This window comes from Crocodylus siamensis, chromosome 5 (genome assembly GCF_052110815.1).
Source record: "Crocodylus siamensis isolate JL-2025a chromosome 5, ASM5211081v1, whole genome shotgun sequence".
Classification (NCBI taxonomy): Eukaryota; Metazoa; Chordata; order Crocodylia; family Crocodylidae; genus Crocodylus; species Crocodylus siamensis.
The window spans coordinates 170,353,749-170,381,501 of NC_143399.1; the positions used below are offsets into that span (position 1 = coordinate 170,353,749).

General features: G+C 38.1%; 1 protein-coding gene across 7 annotated transcripts in view; it reads right to left on the reverse strand.

Annotated features, from left to right (window-relative positions):
* Window positions 1-27,753, reverse strand: part of AKAP9 (A-kinase anchoring protein 9) — a 229,934-nt gene that overhangs the window by 127,754 nt on the left and 74,427 nt on the right. For all 7 annotated transcript variants that reach the window (XM_090047082.1, XM_090047076.1, XM_090047075.1 and 4 more), the window contains 8 exons: window positions 25,704-25,748; window positions 17,591-17,644; window positions 16,995-17,165; window positions 13,835-13,990; window positions 12,374-12,571; window positions 8,320-10,767; window positions 4,411-4,624; window positions 2,511-2,590 (listed from right to left, as the gene is read on the reverse strand). In XM_090047082.1, the coding sequence (XP_089903208.1) occupies window positions 2,511-2,590; window positions 4,411-4,624; window positions 8,320-10,767; window positions 12,374-12,571; window positions 13,835-13,990; window positions 16,995-17,165; window positions 17,591-17,644; window positions 25,704-25,748 (3,366 nt within the window). The remainder of the gene's footprint in view (window positions 1-2,510; window positions 2,591-4,410; window positions 4,625-8,319; window positions 10,768-12,373; window positions 12,572-13,834; window positions 13,991-16,994; window positions 17,166-17,590; window positions 17,645-25,703; window positions 25,749-27,753) is intronic.

Sequence of the window (27,753 nt, forward strand, 5' to 3'; positions counted from 1 at the left end):
GAGAAAGCTAAAATAACTAAGTGAGAAGTAAAAAATATGCGTTATGACCAGGGAACTGGGTTTTCTGTTCACCGCGAAGAAATGCAGAAAACATGGATTTTCTCCTTTAAGGGAGAAAACACACAGATGTTCTCCTTTAAACTAGAACACAGATTTTATCTTTTAAATTGAAAAAATACAGGAAACACCCAGGTTTCACCTTGTAGGTTGGCAGCCTTCCAGCTTGCAAGGGGTTTCTTGGGCTGGGGGGAGTAGGGGAGGGTGACTGGAAGCAGGGGGTGCCACATGCATGTGCGTGCGGCCAGTCTAGGATAGCATGCAGTGCAGAGCTTTTCCTTTTGGTGGCTAGGGACCATGGAGCCCATTCTGTGCCTGCTGGCGGGTACATGCAGAGAGGTGATGATGGGGAGGGAAGGACAGGCACATGGAACTAAAGCATCCATGGGGGGAGACACCAGACCGTGACAGCTGCTGGGTGTGGCCAGGGACAGGGACCATTGTGGCTCCGCAACAGACAGGGAGAGCAATGGGCCTTCCTCTTTCAAGGAACCACGCCCACTCGCCCAGCCCAGGGGCTTGGGCTCAAACTTTGGTAAGCTCCTCCCTCCCATGGGCCCATGCACACCTGTGAGCCTAGCAATCACTCTCCCTGTTTCCCCATAGCACCAGGCGCACTCCCATCTCTGCTGACCTACCCTACACTGCCTCCCTTCCCCATTTTTTTTTTGTTTTGATTGCACAGCTGACCGACATGAGGGGGTGGTGGGAATTGGTGCTTTACTGGAGGAGGCAGCGTGTTAGTTGGACCTGATGCCTTATTTCAGTGATAACAGTTAAACATTGGGAACTGTTTACTTAAGAATCTGGTACATTCTCCATTATTAGAAATCTTTAAAAAAGATTTAAAACATACTATAGCTTAAATAAAAGTTATAGATTTAAAGCAGAAATTACAGGGTTAGGCACTTTGGTCTGCATTATGTAGAAGGCTCACTAGGTGATCATAAACATTCCTACTGGCATTAAAAGTTATCAATTTATTAATTCTGACCATAAGGGTGACATTCTATTCTTTTCCTGGTCATTTAAGCATTCAGATTTGGTTGTTTACATGGTGTTTTAGGTGACCAAAGTGCCAAAATGTCACCCACACAAAGGTTAGCATTCTATTTTTGGGCACACAGCCATGTGCACATGGATGACTATGTGTGACTACCTAGTTGAACAAACTGCACATGCATAATTGTGGTTGGGGCCCATACTCATGTTCTTTGTGGACACATAGGGTGCATCCAGATGAGTGCTCATGTGTGGTCTGCTGTGCCTCAAAGGCTTTTGACAGTCACAAAATGCATGCAGTGCATATGAAAAGGTTCTCTTTGCTGCATATTTGCAGGGTGGAGCCAAAATTAGATACCAGGAAATCCTGGTGTCTAAAAAAACAAAAAAAGGAAAATGGGTTTTAAAAAAAACAGGCCAGTGTACGTGGCTGTAGCATGTGCTGCCCAAAACTGGAACCTGGCTGGATCAAGCCACATTCAGGCTGCCTGCCAGGCTCCGCATGCCCAAAAGGCCCCCAGACCCCAGGTACGGCTGCTGAGGCCAGCTTCCCCTACCCCACCCAGGGCAATTTGCTATGCCACAGAACACATGTGCAGGGCATTCCCTGGGGAGAAGTAGCAGTGGCACAACTATGTGCTGCTGGTATTTGTCCCCAGGGAAACGCATATGCGTATTTGCCTGGACACGCCTGTAAAGGCCTTAGATTACCAGAACTGTAGCTGGCTAAAACCCAAGACTACCAGGCTTAGGCTCCAGATGGTAAAAGGACTGTGGTACACACAGTTCAGTGGGTAGGGTACTTGCCAGCAAAGCTACAGGTCCTGGTTCCAGGTCCCCCTCACACAAAAGGGACAAGGGACCCCAGAATTCAGGACTTCCAGCTTCCCAGGAGAATACTCTAGTTACTGAGATATTAAGAAAAAAAATGGGAAGTCTCCATCTGTTTCATGTTTTGTCACCCATACATATGCCTAGTCTGAGCATGCATGTGGCTGTCCACATATGCAGGGCTAGGCATCCAGGAACAGAATGCCAACCTGTATGCAAGTCTACCACCAGGCAGACAACTAAATCAAGAGCCAAAGAATTAAAGGAAGGAAGAAGAAAATATTCTGGTTCATTAAGCTACATCTACACTTGACCATGGTCGACAAGATGCCCACCTGAGAACAAGCCCCCTCCCTGGCCCTCTGGCTGCTTCTGCTTTGCACGTGCCCAAAGCTAGCAATTAGACAGCACAGATAGCTTGGAGGCATTCTGTTCCTGGATGACTAGCCATGTAACTCAATCTGTCTTCGGAGCAGAGTACTGGAAAAGAAAAAAATGCTCCAAGAATAGCTTGCTAAGATAGATGTGAAAAACAAAGAAGGAAAAGAAATGTTATTTATAACTAAGTAGTTCTTGATTTTCAAAAATCCCATGTAAAAATGATCCTTGCAAGATCTTACCTGTGTAAGCCGAGAACATTCCTCAGATATTGCTTTGCTGAACTTTTCTGTAAGCATTGCTGCAGATCTAATTTCCTCATCTACAAATACAAATTATTTAGCTTATTTATTTATTGCATTACCAGATGTCATGCATTTCCCAACAGACAAAAAGACTTAGTCCCTTTTTTAAGGAGCTCATAATTTTAGGATGGACAGACAGACAAATAAAAGCAATGAGAAACAAATTTTTTTTCTGCTTAATATTCATGTAGGTTAGATTCAGTTAACATAGCTGAATGGGTTTTAAGGAAAACTATGTACTGATATGTTATACCACAGAGATTTGCTAAAAGAAAAGGAAGTGATTGTGTCAGAAGATAATACATGGGAAAACAAGAATGGAGGAATCGTAGATAAGAGTGAGGTGAAGAGATAAGCAAAGACAAAAGCTTTGGAGGTGGGTGACAAAGGGCCCCTCTACCCATGTAGGTAAAGACAAGGTGGCATCTAATGTGCCATCCACACAACTGTGCTTCCTGCCATGATGCACATGCATGACAGGAGGCGTGACTGTGGGATTGTACATTAGATCCCATTATGCCCTACTGCCAATGCAGGGGGAGTTATGCACCAAGAAAATCACAGGTGCTGCGATCTCCCATCCTTGGGGGTACATGAAATGCCCAGGGCTGGGAGATCATGGCAGATACCATCTCCCAGCACTGGGCTCTCAGGCACAATGAGCCCCTGGAGACAGGCTGTGGGGACCCAGCATCTGCAGCTGTGGGACTGTGTGTCCTGGCAGCTGTGGGAGGCTGCTGGGACCCATAACTGGCAGCTGCTGGAATTGAGAGTCCCCTCAGTTGGGGGACTCCAAGCCCCAGCTGGGCATGGTGCACCCCTGTGGCTGGGAGCCCTGCAGGGGAAACCATGTTACACATGCAAATTAAAGCTTAATAGTAACCACCTATAAAGTTAATGCACGTTTTCAAGGTCTAACTTTTAGCTGGTTGAAGCTTTTATGGCTTGATAGGTACTTTGCACGTGTATCTGGTCTCAAGATAATTAGAGGCAACCCCCACTTAACACTGTTTCGCTTAGCACTATTTCGCTATAACACTCATTTAAAATTGATACCTAATTTCACTTAGCACTAAGTGAGTTTCATTATAACGCTTGCAGTCACCATCCGGGGTCATTAAAAACAACTGCAGTTGCCATCTTGAGTCATAAAATACTTTTGGTTTTACTTAACACTCAGTTTTTCAGGAACCAATTAAAAGCACTAAGCAGAGGTTGCCTGTACAGAATTGACTAGTTAATTGCACAATACCTGTAATGTGTAGAGAAGGCCACAGAAGCTTGATTAGGGTGGATAGGAAGCTATAGGAAGAATTCAAGGATGGGAACAAAAAGTGCAAAAACAGACAAGAAAGATATTGTGCTACTGTATTTAACTCAGATTTCGTTACAGAATCCAAGCCTAAACATTTCTTACATAAACCTTTTTAAATTATTAACCTAATAAAAAAAAATTTGAAAATAATCTTCCACTGCTCAATTAACACAGAACAAAAGTGATAATCATTTTTTTCCTAAATATTCTGAACTGTAACAATGCATGATATTTATAATGTACAGGACTTCTGATAACATTATCATTAGGGACTACCGGTTTTCATGGAAACCACCTCAAATCCATTTCTGCTAAAAATGTGACCACTATTTGAAAAGGTCCCTATTTATAACTACACTACACTTTGAAAAGGCATTTACTATTTCAAAAAAATCAACTGCAAAGACATATTTTGTTAGACAACTACAGATTTTTCCTCCAACTTTTCTGCTCATATGATCATTTCAAAGATTTTTTTTTGTTATATTTAGAATGTGCCTACTATCATTTTTAACAAATTACCTGTTTGCTGATCTTTCAAGGTCTGGAGCTCCAACTGATGTGCTTTCTTAAGCTCATTCATCTCCTGTGCATGATTATAGACAAGCTCCTCTTTAAGGCTGCAGAGCGCGCTCTCTTTTTCAGCTTGCAAATACTCACGAACTTGGTCTACATGAGCCGAATAAACCAGAGAGAGACAAATGCGCTGGGCTTCCATTTGTAGCTGTAAATCAGTCTTTGAATGAAAATAAACATATTGCAGGAAGTGAAAAATAAGAAAATAGAGTCCAAATTTTTTGTATGTATTACATATGTTAATTTTAGTGAATAATTTTAAATAAGTCCAACCAAAACCTAAACACAATTATAATATTTAAATATTTGTTAACTTTTATCACCTAGTTTTCATATACAAACTCTCAATCCAAATGTGTAGAATAAAATAAATGTTCTCAATTTAAAATGCACAAAAACTCCAACAAAATTAAAATAAAAGTTCAAAATCACTAAATTATCTACCAGTAGTTACTGAAAGTTCATCTCACTGATTTACTTTGAAACTTATCCCAGAAAATAAAGGTATAAGGACAAGAATTACACTTCCAACTATACCCTAGTCTCCTAAAGTCCAACAAAGCCTTTTGGATTAAGTCCTATATCTAGGGACCACTGGAATTTGTGCTTCAGGAGATTTCAGGGGCAAGCCCAAAATTTAGTGTTTTCCCTAAATCTCCAGAAAACTGACAGGTGGCCAAAAATGACCTGAAAACTGCTGGGGAGAGGGAGGGCAGGAAAAAACATTAAAAAAAAATTGCCTGAAGTGTAGAGAAGAAAAGCAGCCAAGCCCCAGAAACACTGTGGAAGCCCCACATATTTCCAGGGGCAGCCTAGTACAATCAAGTTGTTCAACTCCCTGCTTTGGTGGAGAGTTTAAAAGCCCGGGCCACAGCGGAACAGGTAAGTATCCCCTGCCCTAGGGGCTGGGGGCACAGGCATGCAGGAATTGCCTCCTTGCCCAGCATGGCTTTTCCAAGCTGCATTTTGCTTTGTTACTGAATGAGAATGGAGGGGAATTTCCCCCTCCCCTTCTCTGCATGGTAGGGCAGAGCAGGGCTTGGGACACCCATTCTGGGCAGAGGAAAGCCCCTGAAGCAGGGGCTCCCCGCTCCTCTCCATGCCCAGCTGTGGGGGCAAGCACCCAGCATGGGTACCCTGAGCCCTGCTCTGCCCTGCCACATAGAGAAGGTGGGGGGAAATTCCTCTTCTGTGTGGCAGCAGGGCAAGGCAGGGCTCAGGAGACCCTGGCACTGGGCCAGGAAAAGCCTCCACATCTATGGAGGCAGGCACACAGCAGGGAGAACCTTCCCCTCCCAGCCTCACCACACTTCCAGCCAGCTAAGCAAAGCCTTGGCTCAGATCATATAGTTGGGGCTGCTCCTGCTTTGAGTAGGCGGTTGGATTAGGTCAGCATTTTTCAACCGTGGGTCACAAGCAGATTTTAAAAGAGTTGCAGGGAGGTCTAAGGGAAGCGCTGCAAGGCTGCATGGAGCCAGCACACAGCAGGGGCAGGGGGCATGGTGAGCACAGCAGGGCAGTGTAAAGCAGTAGGAGAGGGAGGGAGGGGGCCGGATGCAGCAACTGGAAGGGAAGGGTGTAGAGAGCGCGAGAGACTTTGTGGGTCAGGGGAGGGTGTGGGTCACAGCAAGCTGATGGTTATGCTAATGGGTCCTGGCGCGAAAAAGGTTGAGAACCACTGGACTAGATGAACTCCCAAGGTCCCTTCAATCCTAAATTTCTGTGATTTCAACATTTTTCATGGTGCAAGCTGAAAAGATGAGCAAGAGTAGTGTGAAGATGACCCATTTAGCAAAGAAATTTTTTGCAATGGATTGAGTTAAGTAGTATTCTGCAGGCATGCTTCATACAGATAGTGGCAAAACAGTGGAAGAAAAGCCTGTGTGTTGCTGTTCAACGGTATTCAGCCCCATGGTGGGCTCCCTCAGACAGAGGTGTGGGAGAGCCCACCCTGAAAAATGTATAAAATTGACTCTGGCAAGCCTACAGGAAGCCTGCTGCTCCCACAACTGCTGGAGCCTGAATTAGTCATCCCTACATATATCCACTTAGCTGTTCCAATGCAAATTCTTATTCTACTGATTCACTACTATAATGCATCTTTTAAACCTTATTTTGCTTTAAGAAAACCACTTGAACTAATTGAACTTATATGTAGTTCAGTGGGCATGTTCCAGACAACATACCAGCTCCCTCATAGCTTCCAAGGAAGCTCGGAGACAAAGAGAATTCAGTTAAAACAACTTGGAGTGGAAGCAAGTGGCTCCCTGATCGTGGCCTCCCCATGTGCCCAGACCTTTAAATGACCCAGGTACAACCTATCAGCAGGGAGCCAGTCCCCAATGCCAGGCTGTCCGCATGCTCTTTAAGCTTGATGGTGCATGGGGAACATGGAGTAGGAAAGTAGCTCCCTGATCCTGGACTCCCTACACACCAGGAAATTTCAATAGGCTTGCAGGCCGCCTGACACTGGGGAGCTGGTCTCTGATGCAGGGCACCCCAGATGACAGAGTTTAAAAAGTTTAGAAGCCCAGGAGCAGGAACTAGCTTATGCTCAGGAAGTGCAACTGAAAACTTGGCCTTTGGTTTTTCTGATTCTGTAGCCATGGGTTGGTTTGATTTAAGCTGAGAAAATCCTTCAGGCTACTCTAAGTAATACTGACCGTTTGTTACTCAAAGAAACTGTTTTGACAGCTAAGGATTCCCAGGACACAAGAATACTGGCATAGTCACTCCTTCAACTGCATAGAGAAGCTGCTCTGATGGCTTTATACCACTGAAGAATTCCCCCTCTAATGGGTGATCCACCTGTGGCTGGCTATGAGCACGCATAGCACAGATCTGTGGTATTTTCTTCTAACCTGTGGAGGCTGTTTCATTAACATGATTTAATTAATCATTAACTAAACAAATGATTTAGCTCATTTGCAGCACTAGGGAAGCTTGCAGATACAACAGCTACCACGTAACAGCTGATGCCTGAACCCAAGTAGCAATTCCCCTGCTGCTTTTGAAGCAGCTAAAAGTTACCTCTGTCAGTAACCAGATATTACATTTTAAAGCACTTTGTTAACATATAAAGGAATTTAGAAAGGGTATTTTTAAACTTCTCACAAACAGCAAATATTTCCTGATAAAAGGAGCAAGAATTCTTTATAAAAGTTTAAGAAAAGGAAAGAAACTTAACTACCGAAACACCACAAGTCCGATAAGATGAGCTGTTGCCAAAAAAAAAAAAAGACTAGATGCAGGCCCAGCTGAAATATCTAGTGGTTAGTATCTTCTGACAGCTTCCTCACATTCTATTTCTCATCCTCTGACCAAATAAATTAAAATAAAAGATCATTAGTATAGAGGGTGAAGGTTGGGAAAGCGTCAACATTTCGTTTTACAGGTTCAACAGAACAAAAACACTATAAAAGTAAAAAATTCTTTTCATTCTTTTATAGTTTGCAAATGTGCCATCTATATTAGAAGTATGGACCTGTAATGAAAAACAGGGAAGCATCTTGAGGGGAAAAAAACTAATCAACTTTCATCATAGGTAATTAAAATGCTGTATGTAACAAATTTTGAAAAATAATATAAAATCTCTCCTCACTTTCAGTATATTTTTCTTCTTTCATAAATTACTTTATTTCTGAATTTCCCCAAGCATCATTGGAAAGAAAGATCTCTATATGAATATACACAGATATAATCACTTTTGTAATTCCCTTTTAATTACTGATCAACATACCCACAACAGTCAGTAAACCAGAAGCAATGAACATATTTACAATTTTTAATTAACAACTTTCATTTCAGATGCATGCCTGGTAACTCTCTTTACTACATATACTTAAAGTAACATACCTGTTCTGATTTTAATATATCCAGCTGCTGCTGAAGCTGATTATTTTCATTTTGAGTAATAGACATTAGTGATGTTTCTCCTGCTAATCTGCCAGTCATCTGGTGCAAATGATCTAACAGTGACTGCTGTTCTGGATTAAATATTTGCTGAATTGACTCTTCTGTTGTTACACAATGACTGGAATCTTTACCCAAATTCACGCTGCCTTCTCTTACTTTTATTTCCTCAGCAAATTCATTGCTTGGATCAGATATCAGAGCTGTAGTTTCAGTAGCTAGGGTGGCATTTGATTGAGCTTTTTCTTTGGAGTGTTTTATTTTACGTTCAATAATGTTAATATCGGTCTGGTTATTAATAATTATGATTTCTAATTCTTTACATCTTGATAAAACTTGCTCTTTTTCTTGTTTTAAAGATTTAACTTCTTCACTTAACTGACAAATTTCACTATGCTTGGACTTTAACTGTTCAGAAAGATCTGAAAGTCTTAAAGACAGTTCTAGTTTCTCACGCTGGGTAACCTCAAGCTTTTCCATGAGTTCCGTTGTATCTTTCTCAATAACTTCTCCAACTTCAAAAGTTTCTGCTTTGCATAACTTGTTGTCTCTAGTGCCTTCAGAGACTGAGCTTTTAGTTTTCAATATAATCTGTTTATTGCTTTGTATATTCTGAAGCTCTTCCGTCAGAGCCTTGAGTTTGGATTTATATTCAACTTCCTGTTTATTCTTGCTGTCTTCTAAATCAGTTTTTACCTTTAGTAGACAAGCATATTCTTTCTGGAGCTCTTGGTAGTTAACTTCAAATTTTTTCTCAGCAAATAAAGTAGTATTTTTTTGCCTTTCAATTTCCTCCTTGAGTTGGATGCCCTGTTTTGTAAGCTGCTCATTTTCAGCAATCAGTTTTTCTATTCTTTTTTCTAAGTCCAGGTTTTCTGATTTACAACTAACATTGTCTTTGAACATTGTATTTTCTTCTGAGCTTAGTGAGGTGTGCTTTAACTTATCTTCTAGGACTTTATTTTCATCTTTAAGGTGGCTATTCTGGGTTTCAAGTTCTGCACATTTTTCTTGAAGGCAATTTTCTCTCTCTCTCATTTCTTTCTCCAGCAGTTCAGTTTTAAGTTGTAATTCTTGAACTTCTTGTTCAAGTGTACCCTTTTCTTTTTTTTCTTGCCTAAGAACTTCAATCTCCTTTTGGAGTTCGTGGATTTGAAGAGTCATTTCTTCTGACTTGGAGTTTACAAGAGACTGCTGTAAATCTTTCAGTTTTGAAATTTCTAATATTAGCTGATTTTGCTTTGTTATTAAGTTGTCCTTTTCAAATTGCATGGCTTCTATCTTTTGACTCATTTCATTTTGCACCCCATCTAATTGTTGTTTATAGTGGGCAGTCAGGCTATCTTTAATGTTTTCAGTGTTTACTCTGTGTTCTTCCTGTAAATCTTCTTTAAGTTTGGACAGTTCTTCTTCATGACTAAACAAAAGCTGTGTCCTTAGTCTCTCTAATTCAGCTTCCTGAGATTCAGCCATCCTGTCCAAAACTGCATCCTTCTCCCTCTCTAGCATTTCAAGTTTTATTTTATAATTTGTGACTTCTGCTTCATGTTTTATTTCTAATTCTTTCCGGAACTCAATTTCAGAACCAAGCTGAGCTTTCAGATCTTCAATCACAACCTGATATTTGTCTGCTTCATTTAATCTGCATTCCATAGATGTTATAGTCTGTTTAGCTCTTTGAGTTTGCTCCCGTGCAAAGCTCAGTTCTTGAAAAAGATCTTCAATTTGTGTTTGTTGAAGAGATTTTTCTGCTGAAATTGCTTCCAGCTGTTGTGACAAATCTTGCTTTACTTTTTCCCTCTGATGGTTAGCATCTTGTAATTTCACATTCAAGTCATTAATTGTAATATTCATTAAATATATTTGATCTTCATGAATATTATCACTTGAACAAAGGTTTAAGGTTTTCTCCATCTCAGCTTTTTGTTGGGAAAGAAGCTTGTCAATTTCTAATGCATGTTGCTTAATTAATTCTTGCTTCATTTGTACAAGCTGCTGCCCATGCATCTCATCTAATTCTGCCTGAAGTTGTGCCAGTCTCCTTTGTGTTTCTAATTCCATTCTTTGTACAATGTCAGTTTCAAATTGGCTGTCTTTATGGCATCGCTTCTGCAATTCTTCCACAGTGCCCATTAACTGTTTTATTTCATCAGAGCATTGTCTTTCTTTTTGTTTGCAGTTACTCAGTTCCAATCTCACATTATTTACTTCTTGGTTCTTTTGTATAATCTGTTCTTTTAATTCTTCAATTAATTCATTGGCATTTGATAATTTTTCACTTAAGTGAACTGCATTTCTTTCTCCTTCTGCAATTTTTGCTTCCAGACCTTCAATTAAAGTTTCTTTTTCTTGTAGCTTCTTATTGGAATATTCTCCACTTTTGTTTTTTTCCTTATAAACCAAATATAAAATTAATCTCTGGTATCTTAGTGAGCAAGTAACACATTTACATACATGTAAATCTTTTCTTAGAAACATATTATACAATTAAAATGGAATGATTTGTTAATTATTTCAGTATTTTTCTATGCATCTGAAATAACTGAAGACTCATCATGATCACTTCATTTCTTTTTCCTGAGTATACCTGCATTCAATATACTTTTGGCATCGTTACTACAAAGCCTTTTTTAAATCTCATAGTTTTCCTTTCTAAAGGATTTTTTAAAATTTTAGTTAAAAATGGAAGTATACACAAATATACATTAAAAATACAGGGGTGTGTGTGGGGAGTTCTTGATGATTTTGTTAAAACTCTCTGGCTGCATCCAGATGAGCACGGCTGTGCAGTATGTCTGCGGCGCCATATACTGCACATTCAGCTGATCCCTGCACTGTAAGGGAGAAGCACAGGGGGGTTTTTTTGGACCCCTAGATATCCTTAGATTATCAGAAAGTGGAGCAGCACACATGGGGACTGTGCGCACCTCAAAAACAGAGCCTGATCAGCCAGAGCAACACTCTGGCTGCCAGCTAGGCTCTGAGCTGCAAGATCACTACTCCTGCAGCCCCAAGAGGCCCCCAGGGGCTGCTGGGGCCAGTCTAGTGGTGGCCCCAGCCTCCCCTCTCCCACCCAGGGTAACCTGCTGCATGCCGAAGGGCACATGGCACAGACATTCTTTGGGGACAACTAGCAGCAGCACAAGGTGTCCTACTGCTACTTGACCATGGGGAACCAAACGTCCATGCTCATGTGGATGTGGCCTCTGGGGACAACATTTAGGACCTGATCCAAAACATACTCAAGGCAATGGGAATTCCTGACTTCAACAGATACTGGTTTACAATCATGGTGCATATAAAGGAGCTATTAATTTTTGTTAGCGTGCAACCTGGACCACTTGAAAAATTATATCAATCTCCCTCAATATTACAAGAGAGTTTCCATACCAAGAGAAATAAATATGCATCACACATATGCAATAGATGTGCATCAAAAGTGTTTAGCTAACAGTAAAAAAGTTTTGCTTAATGCTACTTTTAATGGTATTTAAGTTTCTAAAGTTAAATTCTGTTATATTCTTTTATTCTATTATATTCTTCATGGAGGATACATACATATTAAAGATGTGCTGTAAGAAGTGAAAGCACTATTTGGTTATGACAAGAAACTTGTTCAGGATTTCTTCTAATAAAAAGTTGCTGACAGGTAATGCAAAAATTCTTATTCAAGGGCAGTATCCAGTTTTATCTTTATCATTCATCTTAAATATATATCCTATATTTATATATTTAGTTGTAAAGTAAGAAGCAGATATTTCAGCTATTAAACTTTACTTCTAAACTAGGTATACAATAGTGTGCACTAATAAATGACATGTAACAGACTTTCCTAAAGAAACATGCGCCTTCTATAAAATGAATTAATAGAGCCAGAAACTTCACATCCTATAATAAGAATAAGAAGAGTAGACATGATATGTTGCTGCATTTATAATTAACTTCAAAGGAAAAAGACCAGCAAGCTAAAAGTAAAGATATCTTTCTAAGAAGTTACCATTTCATATATTGCAATTCTATCTTGCAGAAGTGTAATGTGAGCTTCAGATTCTTCATTCTTTTTTTGGTAATTTTTCAGTAGATATTCTTGTTCTTCTAGCTGTTGCTGATGTGTAAGGATCTGTTGTTTAGCTTGCAATAGGTCAGCAGCTGTACAGCTATGGCTGGTGTTCCTTAGGGTTTCACTTGCTTGTAACTTACAAATGAAAAAATAAAGTAAATTAATTTTTTCAGTAATAGTTTTTACACTAAGGACATAAGCTTTCAGTATCCCCCATTTTTTGCCCCACATCAGCCAACTGCATGTCTGTAACCATAAGCCCACATATATGGACATAGTAGTTTTCACATGAGCATAAACCCACATACATGCAATACAGCAGCTTTCAACCTTCCAATCTCCCCTCTAAGTCCTACAATCCACTCTCCCACAACCCAGTCTCCTCCTTTTTCCATCTGCCACTCAAGGGCTTCCCACTCTTCCTACTCCCCACAATACCCTTACTCATTCACAGCCTAAAGCTCATGTGTCTCATGTCCACCCCCTCTCCAAATGTTCCTATGGCCATATTAATTCATGTACATGAGCTCTGGCAGAGGAGGTTGCAACCCACCTTCATGTAGCACTGTGGTATGGTTATTAGAACAATCTCCCATGTTAGCCTCTCTTTTTAAGTGCAAAACTTTATGCTTATCTTGTTGAAAAAAAAACATGCTTTTTCTTCAGGCTAACTATTAAACTGCTTTATGGCCAACTAGCATAGGATGCCATCAGGACATCACTTAAGAATGATTAAATGAATAATCTGTAATGCCTATTTCTCAGAAACCAGTATTTGTAATACTTCAGATTCACAATCTAGGGATGCAGTACTCTTGAAGACCATATTAGATATGACCAAGTGCTTAACACCAACAAATGCTAAAATATTTAATTGCAGCACCATAAAGCAACATGCCATTAAATAATGATTAATCCGCAATGGCTACTAGTAACCTCAACAATGTAAAAAGATGGCTAAAATATTAAATGATAGAACAATTTACAACTTTTAGCAGAGAAGGTAGGTGTGTAACTAAACATCTAATGGGATTCAAGTAAAAATCCAGGCCATAACAAAATCTATGGGCTTTACTTTCAAAGAATCCATGATTTTGCTCCTATTATTTTGTTATTGCAGTTAAGTCTTTCTTTCTAAGGTGGCTGCAATCACAAAGCCAATACTTACCAGTGGCTACTATGTACGTATGGTTTATTCACTAGTGTATTTCTTATGATATTATATTAGTGATAACTATTGATAAACGCTAACTATTTAAAATAACTGTTTATTCCTACTCCTGGAAAGTGTGCATAAAAGAACACTAATTGCTATCAGAAGCAATATTCAATGAACTGTTTTATCTAAGTTAACTTTACCATCAAATCTGAGGCCACACTGCTATCAATAAAACTTACATGCTGAAACTGAATTTGCAATTTCTGGCTTTGTTCAGTAAGCTCTAAAAATTCCCTCATAGTTTCATCCTTCTCTTTCCGTGCTTGCTGTAGATTAGTAGTAAGCTGGGTGATAATGTCATCTCTTTTTTTGATAGCAGCTTCAAACTCTTGCAGCTATGGAAGATTTAATTTAAAATAAATTAGTATGAGACAAAATTATCTACCAAATATACTGTTTTATTCCAGTAAAATCAAAGTTATGAGAGCATAAAATATATTTCCTGAACTGTCTATCTTTTAAAAATACTTCTACAAATCTACTGATGCATTCATATTTTACCGTTCCTGTATAGTAAATGTACTTAATATTATCCAAACATAGAACATCGTTTCCTCCAAATAATTTTGACAAAAAATTCCTAAACCAAGTATAAAGGAACTGATTTAAAGAATGTAATATAGACTTCCTATTGCACCATGATTAAAATGAAGTTTAAACCAGATACTAAAAGATTCTTTAACGTTAGTATGAGCCTGGAATAAACTGTGTTTTGATCTAAAGAGAAAGAAAAATGATTTTCAACATTAAGATTGATACAAAATATATTGGAGGAAACTCAGATGATTACTTTTGTAATGCAGAAGAAAGAATGAAGCACAAAAGTACTGTTATACTTCAGAATTGTTCTGTGTACCTTTTGTCAATATAGTATTACATTTTGTAAGCCACAAATCCTTCGTTATTATTAACTGACACTTTCATTAAAATTTTCAATTTATTTTGGTTCAGTTTTAAAACTGCTTACTTTATTTGTACTCTTCAGATAAAGCAAATAAGAAGCCTTAAAATTTATACAACATCTCAGCTTAATGTATACGGACTTCAGACATTAGTCTCCTGCGATTTTATATTGAGAATTTAATTTTCTATAACTACATAAACAATAAAAAGCATCTCTGGTTCATACAGGGAGATACTGAATATAGGATTCAAACTACAGATTTTAATAGGCTTGTAGCCATTTATTCCAACAGTATATTGGTCCTTCATCTGCTAACATAATTCATCTATTTAAATCAGAGCACAAAGAGCACCTCTGTAGCCCAGCTCAATTCTATTTTATAAAGAAAATAAAGACCAAGTGCTAGGGTCTTTTTTTTTAATGAAACTTGCAAAAAAGTAACATTAGACAGTCAAAGGAAGATTTTTCTTATAAACCCGGACATTTACTTGCATTTGTTTTAGTGCTAACACCTGAAAGTTTTATAATGATTTCTACTACTTAGTTAATATTTAATTCATAGCTAAAATGACTGATATAGTTATGATTCAGTACGGTATATAAGCACCGTTTTCTATTTACGCATAAGCACCTACCCTCCACGAGCAATTTGGGAAAACAAATGAATTCTGTTTAGATCATTCCTGACTCTTTATTCCATGCAAGGAAGGAAAAATAAACTGTTGGATCTATTAACAGTCTTACTCTGTAAAGCATTAAGAAACCTTATTTTCCATTTTCATCAACTTAGTATCCATGTCCACTATTCTGGATGCCAGATACCCATATTAATACATGAACAAAGTAGGCACTTAGACATGTCAAGCATTTCTTTTTTTTAATATTCCCAGCTTTCAATGAAATAAAGCAAACTAATTATATGGGCTAATCACATTCTTTAATGTGGTTTTTAGATTTGATTTTGGTTTGCTTTCCTTGAGTATTAAAACAACTTGATAAACAGTAGGAACTAAATCCAAACAGTTTTCTTTTGCAAATTTTCTAGAACAAAAGATTCATGTAGGGGAAGTAAGGAAAGTGAATCTATTCAAATTATATTGTTATTGAGAACAAACACTGTATAGCTACAGCAAGTGATGTGGTATGACTGAGAAATAGTTGTGCAATTTGGAGTACTACAAACCATTATGGAATTCACATTAAAAGACAGAAATCTTAAAACAGAGAGGTAAAGTTGTCTTACCAACTTAAACATATTTCATTACAATTTCTATTGCTGAAAAGTAAACAGTATTGGTAATTGCCTAAATCTAAATCACTATAGTACTTATAAAATCTGAGCACAATGGATGCAAAATACAGTAACCAGGAACTATGTTTAATTCATATTTATCACTAGCAGCAGAAATGTGGTCTTTCAAACCATTTTATGCATGAACTGACAAAATAATAACAGCCTACTGTTGGTTTTTCTTTTTAACTTTTATAGCATGCTCAGTGAAAAGATGATCATATGCTAGAAAATGACACATCTATTTTCACAAAGTTTGCTAAAATAAAAGGAAGACATTCGCAGTCAAAAAAATCCCGCAGTTGTGATAGGTTTAAGACCCTTTAATTTAGAACAATTTTCTTGTAACTTTGGTCTACCAAAATAATCTTTCCATAACACTCTGGAGAACAGAACAAAATTCATGAGCACAAGTCTCGTCTAAAACCAACAAAATATCCAATAAACAGAAATAAATGTGAAATAAAACACAGACCTTGAAAATAGAACCATGTTTAAAAAATGGATCAAGTTCAGGATGAAGGAAGCAAGCACAGTGACTTTAATCGTAGTAGTACCTGTTTGTACCAGGACAGAATTTGGTCAAATATCCCCCACCTTATATGTTTCTTTAAAACAGATGTTCAAGTTTTAATGCAAGAAACAATTCTTGCAACTGCAAATTAGAAAACATTTATTAAAATGTCTATCCAACTACCTTCACAGAAAATCAACCTCCCAATTTAGGGTCCTCTCACTCTTCAGGAGGTAGAACTTTATAATGTCTAGCCTAAAAGGGGCAAGGGAAATGTACTCTGTGCTGTTACTGAATAATTAACAAATCATTAGAACTTTTCTTTGAAAAAAACATTCTTCCACTCCTCTGTGCAAGAGAAGCAGAGCAACAGAATGAAAATCTTGGCAATATGAAAAAACGAAGGAAAATATGCAAATGAAATGAAAAACATGAAGGCAAGACGTGGAATATCCTTTTAGGTACAGATGATGCATATTGAGGAAAATGATGCCCTCTGGAATTGAAAAAGTCTGTACTCCATATTCAGAGAAACTGAAGGTTTTTCTTTTAGTACAAATGCTTCCAGGAGATGCTCAGTATTTTTGTGTAACCAAGTAGCAAACAGAAAGCAACACAAGGTAATTATACCTGTTGCAAACCTTCTGTACCATATGCTGCCCTCATTTCTTCTAGCTCTTTGTTTAGTTCTTCAATCTCTTGCTGTTTCCCAGCCAATTCATTTTCCATCATCTCTAGCCGTGTTTCAGTGTGCCGCATTCCATGCTCAGAATAAATCTCTCCAACTCCAAATTCTTCTTCCTAAATCAATCCAAATTCCTTAACAACCTAGCTCTTATACGTTTCCTCAAGGACAACAGACTCAAATATTGATTTCTGTATCAAATGCCACATTAGAATATTACAATATAATATAGCATTTAGGAGTTTATTGCCATGGAAACCACCTTTATTAACATAATTTACACCTTAGAAGTGATGACGTTAGATGCTTTGCAAGTTCCGTGTTAAAGCTAAGCTTTATAATAGAAATAGAGATGTTTATTTTCTGTATTTCATAAAAGATGCAACATTATTTGTGTTAAGATATCGTACAATAACAACAGATACACAGCTTAGCATGCAGCAGAGAGATTTTGTTAGTCAGGTAATTCTGTTTGCACAGCAGATTATTATACAACTTGTTTGATGTTTTTAGTAACCAACATTAACTTGCAATACTGTACCCTGATTAAAACTGCAGGTATAGATGTTCTCGTCACAAAACTGCAACCATTTACCTGTATGAAGACAATTTCTAGATACATTATTATTTACGATAAAACTTAAAATTCTAGTTTCCTTTCAGCTAATTACATTTTGATTTTTCTGCAGACTCCTATGAATTCTTATACAGCAGCAAACTATAACATCATTTAGAATGCATATAGTTGATATATACTGTTCCAATTATCTAATGCATCTGAACTGCTTTGCACAACTCATTCATAGTAAACTGAACGTAAATTAGCATAAGTTAAAATTTTTAAATTTGTATTCAAACAGTGACTACTGTCAATTGTATTAATCACATTAGGAATCTAGTACATAGAAAAGTAGGAGATTCAGATTTAAAGAAAAATATAAAGCTACACTGACAATTTTACAAGACTGGAAACTAGTATATGCAATAACAGTAGACCAAAAAGACAGCTGAAAAAATATCTGAATTCATACATTTTTAAAATGGCTAAGAGAAAAGCAATTAAAGAATCCCTTAAATTATTTTAAACATATCAATGTTTAAAAGAGGCACACTTCAGAATTTGTCTTTTCTAAAGGCATTTAATCTTTCCCTCATGGAACCAGAGCGACTCTTTTAGATTTTTGTAAATTGAAAAAAAATCTTAAATTGACAAAAAAAGTAAAAAGAGACTTTTGATTTAATGATAAATATTTGAAAAATCATTTCTCCCCTTTCACTTACCTAAAGCTACAACCAAGTGTAGTATCCATGAGAATCCATGTGGCTCTACAGACCATAACCCACTAATAAAACAGCCTCCAAAATTTAAGCACAACCCAGAAGCATTACTTACAGATCAAAAAGAAACTTATGAATGCAAAGAATACTGAAGTAACTCAGGACAACATTTAACTCTCTTGCCCCAAACCACACACAAGACTTTCAGTCAGCGAGCTCTTTAACCAAGGGGTAAAACAGTTTAGCAGAAGATGGCCATATTTTGCTCAGAACTCTTCAACTCGTAAGAGAGTGAGGACTTCAGATATAGGGAGCTACTGCACTATCATCACTGTGGTGTTTAAGTAAAATCAAAGTACACGATATAGAAATCTACTGAGGAAATGTATAGTGCAGGGCTTATTTGCCCATCATGTCTGAGTAAACCTTTAAGTGTACTAACAGAAAAAATCTGCTGACATGCATTGGATCAAAGTCTGACCCTCAATTCTGATTAAAGCAGCAATGCATCCAAAGTAAGAATGTAGCACTCCTGAGCGATTCCCTGGTTGACAAAAACAGTCAATGATTTCATCTGGAAAATTTAAAGTATAGACTTCCTTAACAAGATAAGATAAACACAAAACATGATCTTTGAAATTGGAAAGTAACTGTATAAAACATCATAAAACCGTACCAAAATGAAAGATGTCTTTTAAATTACTTATAATCTATTGTATGACACTAAATATTTATTTTGTATTTGTACTGTTTCAGCAAACAGTGCATATTAAAGAGAAAACTTTTTTTTTTGTAGAAAGATACAAATTGTTAGTGGCTGTGCTATGGAAAACAATTCAGTTATTCACTGCAACTGCTGGCAGAGGTCAGAATGAAATGTACCAAACCTTGGAACGTTAAATCTCTCATCATCGCTACCAAACTCTACCAGATTTTTTATGTCACAAACCTAGCAAGCCCCAGCATGATGTTTTACTTTACAAACTTTAATATTAATCTGTTACCTGGAACTATTCCAAAATTAATACACTGAACTGGTTAAAAATTAAGGATTCATCCATAATATAAATAGCTCTTTTTAAGTATCAAAGGACTGTAATACACAGAAATTTTAATATACAACAAGCATGACAAAACTGTCACACAGACTGACAAGTAAACTTTTGGGCAACAAGAAACGTACACTTTGACTTCATTACAACAGTATACGAAAGCTTTTGGAATGGAAAATTAATTATTTTAAAGATATGAAATAAAAATACATCTTTTTATTTCATTTACAATGCACTTTATACTGAACATGAGTGATAGTAAACACATTTTATTCAGGAATTATTTCATTCTGATGGATACATTTATTATTTAAAATAAATAATATTATTAGTGCTCCCACACAGCATTGCTGCAATACTGGTAGCTGACAATATTTTCCTATGTGTTCCTTTAACAAGCCATTAAATAAAAAAGAACTGATTTAAAAATGTACATATTTGAAGCTGCTTCTTAAGCTTCACCACGCTTATAGATCTTAATCACCTTATTAAATCTTGTAACATAATGAATTCTCCAGTACAGTTTTAATCTATTTTAAATAGAATTAATATAAGTAATATTTTAACATTCCTATAATTAAAACAACTTGGTCAAATTATTTCCGTTATTCTTACTTTTACACTATATATAGGCAGACAATTTTTCTTGCTTGTACTATTAATACATGCAAATTTAAGTCCAATTACAGCAAATAGGTAATTTTTTAAATATAAAAATTGGTGGTTTTAAAAATAATGCACTGGCTAACTTTCCATGATATAACAACATGTGTCAAATTACCTTCTTTATTATAGGTTAAAGACCAATTTGTACAATATAATTACCTTTCTGATAATAGCCTTATTTTCTTCATCCTACTAAAAAAATATTAATAGTATTTTCTTTTTTTAATGGTCTAATGGAAGGAAAAAATGGCTGGAAGCCTTTGAGTACTCTTATAAAAGGTACAGAATATGAGGTAAACTTAAGGGGGTACAAGGAAGGGAATGAGAAAGGGAAAGGATGGACAAGAAAGCTAAAAGAGAATTACAGGGGTGTAGGTTGGTTTAAGGACATAGGCAGACAAGGTTCTTTGGGTGAATCTGATACCTTTTATTAGACCAACTTAAATAGTTGGAAAAAAAATTTTAAGCAAGCTTTTGGGTTCAAAAACACTTAGTCAGGCTGAGGAAGTTTCAGTAGTTGATGTATACTCTTCCTGGATGGAATGAGAAGTAAAAAAGCCAGAAGCTGAGCTGGTGTGCATAAAAGACAGACAATCAGTGAAAATGTACACTGAAGAGTCAATGGGTGAGAGAGGCTGGGTGGAGGGGAGAGAAGGGGGATGAATAGTGGAGAGGTACCTGGTGAGTCAGAGATCAGGCAGGTTATTATGTGTCATAAATCCAGTGTCCATAAAAAGAGAATTATGATGTTGAGAAAGCCTGGCATCTAAACTATAGCTCTGAACACACAATCAATTATAATTATTAACTTAAATGTTATATTAAAAGGTTTCAATCTTGCACAAAGTGATTTATTATAAATTAATTTATTACAAATGGACATGACTGAATTTTCATTTTTACTGTCATACTTATACACATGCCAGAACAAAATGGAACAAATTACTTCATATCCAACAGAATTTCAGGAAAACAAGAATGCTGATATTTGCAGTTACTTTTTTTCCAGCTTCGCTTAGGAAACTGTACTCTATCATTAGACAGGGTCATTATAAGCAATGTTCTCAAGGAAGGAAATCTGTTAAAGGATTTAATCCAGCTCTTCAAGGCAAGCAGCTAACAACCTAGACAGTCATATGGTTTACACTGCCAGCTTTAAATAAGCTAACAAATTTTAAATTATTGAAGTAAAGTATTACAACATAACGCCTAATTATTGTTTTTGAGCATTATTATTTCTGTACTGATGGGAAAATATTTTTAGTAAATACAGAGAGTGTGCTATTATTACTACATTAATATAAACATTACTTATTTATATTAAATATTATTAATAATTTTGATAGCTCAATCTCTACTTATATAGGGTTCCAGGTTAGAAAGAACTTTGTACTCTGTAGATGTTAGTAAAATTTAAATAATAAAACATTAATAATAATAAATCCACATTCACCCTTGTTTATCATAAATTATTACAGCCATATCCTTTGCGCACTCACTCTCTTTCCTAATACTTGCAGATTTTCTTGGGTTTACAGCCTTCAACAGCTGCTGCTTATGTTTTGAGTTGCTTATACTTCTGGGATAAATAGGGACCTACCAAATTTGTGCTTTCTCAAATTTCATAGAAACCACAAAATCAGTAGGTCCCTATGAAAAAAGTGCAGGGACTGCAAAAAAGCCCCAAATCAGTCAGCGAGTGGGGGAAAAAAAGAGAAAGGGAGCTGTGTAAACAGAAGAGGGCAGGAATCTCTGGCATCCTGAAGCATGGGGAAAGGAAGAGTGGGGGGAGACTTTTCACAGCATAATGTGGCAGGCCCCCCCCCCCCCCCCCCCCGACTGGCCAAGAGGTCCCAGATTCCCTACCTTTCTGTGGAGACTGACAGATAGCCATCTGATAATCTCCAGAGAAGGGCAGAACTTTTGGGGCCCCTTGGCCAGAGGTATGGGGGGGCCCCCAACATACTCCACCATGAAAATGGCAACTGGTGCCAAGCTCAGACTGCAAAATCAGGAGGCAGCCACCTTGAATTTGGTAAGTCCCTAGGTATAATTTCTCACGGATGCATACCATACTAACATGAATATCTAATGCTCCCAAAAGGAAGCTCTACATATATACTGGACTCCCTTAAATAGTACTCATTCACTGTGTTATACACTGAAAACAAATTCTTGATTTTACTGTGACCATCCTTTGCCTATAAATGCAACTCTCCCATTCAACTGTAAACTGTGCATGTGTGAGCTGCACTTAGGCTTTGCATATACTTGCATACGTGCACGTATACACACACACACAGAGCTCCCGAAAGTCCTTCCTATCTTCTTCTCCTTATGTTCCCTCACCACAACATACAGTAAGCATGCTGTGCATGTATGAATGAAAGATTAAACCACTAATCTGAGCAGACTATCTACATTCCCCACCCACCTTGATGAAGCTGGCAGCAGTCATTTAATTGAAGCTATCCTCAATTCTTTTCTTTTACAAGATTCTGTTTTAAGGTGCTACAAATATTGCCAACTTTAGTCTATTTGGGCTGAAATTTTCTGCATGAAGTGTTTGATTCACACTGAACCTTTTTTGAAAGGGTCAGTTAAAATTGTCTGTCCAGTACAGAGAATGAAAAAAGGAAAAACATAATGTTTTTCAATGTTTAAATTTCTTATAAACATTGTGTTGAGAAGCTTGTGAATCCTCACGATTTCCAGTATGGCCTTAAAATGTGTTAGAGTGGTTAGAGATATGCCTTTGACATTCCTATAGAAATCCATTCAATTCTGGTAAACTATAAGTTTTTGAACAATCGCATTGTGAATGCTAGAGATTCTTCTGAAGTTGCATGCAGCAAAATTCTCCAGATTCTATAAACATTAAGCACACTCCAGCACCTCAGAATTCTTACATATGGCTGCTCACATACCATTTTTCAGAAGGAACTGAACCTGACTGAAGCCCAGGACTACAAAGGTTCAAAGGGAATCTCCCTGCAACCGCAGCAATGAGCTGGTGTGGGACCCTGGACCCCTCAGCAGGGAGACCATCTGTAAACATAAGGGACTTGCTTTAAATGACCCAGGAGGCCCACTTCAGTCTTATGCTCCTAAATGGAAATTATCAGGAATAGTAAGATGTAATCAGAAGCTTAACTGGCCAGTTCTGGGCCCTACGTGATGGTGGTATAGGGTGCAGAAGTAGCGGCTAAATGTACATAGCTTCTGAAGGAGATGCCACCAACATGTGCACTGAATGGTTTAAAAGCCACTGATTTTAAATGGCAAGATAAGGAGGTGACAACTGCTCCCTGCAGCAATGAATCACTACCCACTGTTCCTCCTATACTTTGTGCTGTTCCATGGGCGACTTGTGCCGCCTTAAATCGGGGGGGCATGTCCCCCCCACATGGCCAATCCTGCTCCCTGGGGGGGCCTGCAGCTGATTCACTGTCCTGACCCCTGCGGCCAATCCTGCAACAGCCGATCGCTGCGACCACTTCTGGGAGCATCTGCAGCAATCCGTCAGTGTTTGCGGGGGCGGGGGGCACCGGCGCTCCCGCTGGCACCACCCTGCCCATTGCCCAAGTGGCAAGTAAGGCCAGTCAGGGTGTGCACTGGTGCTCTCAGCAGGTGCAAATGCACCCCCTGCACATTGCCACTGTGCTGTTCTGTTTTCTGGACATCTATAGCTAGAGCTGCTACAAGGAAGATTCATAATGTGGGGATGAAGAAGAAGTGACAAGATGACAGAGGATGGAGGGTGGGCACTCCCCTAGCTCTGTTCTGGCACTCCCCCACTTTAGGCAGTGCCCAAGGACTCGTGTCCCTCTTGCTCACCCAGTGTTACCCTACTGGATTTAATACCATCTGATATAAAACTTACCATAACCAGTGGAAAGCACATCCAGGCTAAGTGCAGACATCCAGGGGTGGGGGTTAGGGGAAGGTTAAGTTGTGTTAAAAATGGCCACCTGACCCAAGGTAAGTCAGGATAGGGGACTCTGGCAAGGGAGCTGGGAAAGCAGGCTGGGGAGCAAGTAGGGAGTCCATGGGGGAAATCAGGAGGCAAGTCAGATTCACAGGGGGACTGCAGAGGGGTAGAAAAGATCTGTGGCAGGGATCAGGGGGATGTGGGTATAGGCATAGTCCATGGAGGAATGGAGGGGCAGGCATCATCTGCAGGAGCAATAGGAGAGTAGGTGCAATCTGCAGGATGAGGGTGTGCAGGCACAATCCACAGGAGGGATGAAGGTGCAGGTGACATCCATAGAGGGATAGGGGCAGCCGTGATCTGTGGGGAGATGGGGGGCAGGCACAACCAATGGCAGCAATGGGGGGACAGGTGTGACCTATGTGAGGATGGGGGGCAGGCATGATTTGCAGAAGGGATTGGGGGGGTGGAGGGTAGGCGCAATCTAGAGGAGGAATGAAGGGCCAAACAATTTGGGGGTGAGGGGGGAAGCAGGATCAGAAGTCTCACAGGGTCCACAGGGAACTTGAGGGGGGTGTGGACCAGCGGAAATTTTTAGCCCTGCCCAGCAAATCAACGCCCCCATCCCTCCCCACACCAGGACTTACTTCCTTGGCTTCCAGCAGCAGCAGTGAGTGTTGATAAAACCACCTGGAGCGGATTGTGGGCTGGGGGGCCTGGCTGGTCCACGGTGGAGGACAAGGGCTGGAGGGGGGGGGGGGCGCTAAAAATAGTTTGGTGCCAGGGGAGGGGCAGGTAGGTAAAGTGCAGCTGGTGCTTGGGGCCAGTGGCTGGCCTTTCCCAGCCCTAGGGCTATGCAGGTAATGTACTGAAGCTTGATGCACCAATCTAACCTAGATTAAGTCTGAGTGTACATCAATCTAGGTTTACCTTAGACTGGGTTCTGCGATTTTTAGACCTGTCTACGTGTGTGGAACTTCTGTACCATTACAGGCTTATATTGATTTCTAATCACTAAGATCGGGTCCAAATGCAAGGTCTGCACCAGGGTGAATTAAGTTAAATTGCCTGGCCATTTTTAACATGATCTAGCTTCCTCCTAACCCCTACCAATGTCTGCACTTAGCTTCAGGTATAACCTCCAACAGATGACCAAAGAAACTATTATACAGTTTTTGAGGAATCATCAAGGGGTAATAAAATTAATAGCTTTTAGCATGAAACTATTAAGGACATCATCCTTTTCCTATTTAAGTCAAAGACAATACTGACAATGGCATAAGTATGAACCAGATAACAGCCTTGCATGGTATTTTTTCTTATATTTAAACAAACCAGTGGTTTCCCCATTATTTGGAAATTAAAAATACTCTTGGCATTTAATTCTCCAAAGAAAATGAACAGAGAGAAACAGTTGCACAGTTAGAACTATGAATGGTATGACAAAAGATTAAGATGAAAATGAATTGAGGAAATTATTACATTGGTTTGCAAACTTACCACTCTAATTAACCATAGTACCCATCTTATTATTTATCTGACATACTGTTTATTTAGCTGTGACTTAACAGCGGTTTAAATGTTAAAAGCAGGTAACATTCCATGTCATTTGTAACATTTCAAACTAATCCTTCATGTCTTTTCTTTCTTTCATTTTGGAAAACCGAAATATTTAAACTTGACAATGATTCAATGTGACATTTTTAAAAATGTTACATTACTCTTACCTCTGAACTATAATCTTCAACCGTAGTAGAAATTTCACTTTCTGGCTAAAATAGGAGGAAGAAAACAAACATTATTTAAAATTACACCAGACTTCAAAATATATTTTCCATTTATTTCAGTGGATGAGCATAATGATTAAAGTATTTATGGTATCCAATTACGTCTATACGATCCCCTATGCTGCTAGTTATCTTACAAAAAGGGTTTTTACAAGTATAAACTGATTTTATTCAGGGGTCATGTAGAGCTAGTGACAAACCCTTCTAATGGGTTGGCAGCTGATTTGGGCAAAAGTATGCTTGTACCAGTATAGTTGCATCAACATCCTGAACAAAATAAAGATATACCAACAGAGCACATTTGACAGAAAAACTCATCTGTAGAAGGGTTATACTGGTAAAAAGGGAAATAATATTCCATAAATGACATTAGGTAAAAATTTCCAGTGTAGACTCCAGATACTAGTCAAAGTATTAAACACCTTCAAACACCATGGGAGTTGGTATAAGCTGAAGATAATTTATGGCTCATCATCTGAAAGGTGAAATATAAAGAGTACATAGACCAAATCTTGCAAGCAGAGCCACATGGATTCAAACATTTGCAGAAACAGGGCTTTCATTTTAACAAAGTGACAAACATTCTGAGTAAGTGATTTATTAGAAAACAGCTTTACCAATTAGGTTTCAGTATTTAAGCGCTGGTTCTAAAGCAACATTTCATTTACATGATTTCCATGATTGGCATGTTAAAAATGCTTCCCATCTTTGCTAAACCTAAATAATTTAAAAGTGCGTATGAAAAGGATACCATGCAAGCAGAAATTACCAGAAGGGGAATACTTTACGCAGGGTTCAATACCCATTCAATACCATTTAAATCATACTGACTTGAATTTAAACTTGTTTTACAAAATATAAAACAACTTTTATATAAAATATGAAAAATCTGGACACAGTGGCCTGAAAATATATTTCATCTTGTTCTGAAAAATAAAACCAGAATGAACTTCTTTATCTTTTAATATTATGTCTTCTCTTTTAAAATATTTGGCAGTCTCATTAACAGATTATGACATTATTTAATGCACAACTAAGAATCACTTTCTCACTTAGCACTTCTCAACTATTTTCCCCCTAATTTATGTAAATAATATTGCAGAACCTTTTCATGAGGTTCCCTTCATGGAGTTTCCAATGGAGAACTCTCTCAAGAGGTATGGTTTGCATTCATGAAGAATGACTAGGTATCTAGTCATCAAAAAACAAATCAAGACAATCAGTAGAACTTCATTGCCTATGGGGGTGATGCACAAGGCTAGGGCAATCTGCAAATGTGTTTGTAGTCCTACAAATGTCTGTCCATGGCCCAAGTCTTAAAAAGTTAATTTACACCTTATGCATCAAACCTGAATCCTATGCATCTTCCTTCATGTCAAAAAAATATGACTACAGATAAACATACCCATTTCTAATACTATTGTAAATATCCATGGGCACCTGGGACAAAGATGGGACTAACCTACAGTATGTGGTAAATCCGTGGTAAATTTGTATAAATGCTATTAAGTTAACAATGCCCTTACTAACCATGGGTATGTAGCCATGTTGGTCTAAGGACATGGGTAGACAAGGTTCTTTGGATAAATCTGATCTCTTTTCTTAGAACAGCTCAAATAGTTGGAAAATTTCTTCTTCAGGTTGGTTTAATAAAATATAACAGATTTACCCAAAGAATCTTGTCTTACTAATCACAGCACTAGATAGTCAGAAGTCTCTCAACTGGGGTTTTCAAGAGTAAAAGTTATTAGCTTTAGCAACCTAATATTTTGAGCTAATCTGGTCACATATTAGGGTTCTGAACCCTCTCTCTCTGGTACATTCCAGATAATCCAGTTAGGATTCTTAACCAAGTTCATAATCATCTAATATATTTTACTGTACCCAGTTTAAATACATAGTTCTGCCGACAAGTACAACAGCATAAATAACTTTTCAATTTATCTGCCTCTATTCCACCCCTTTTTGACAGAATATAGGTTACCACTGA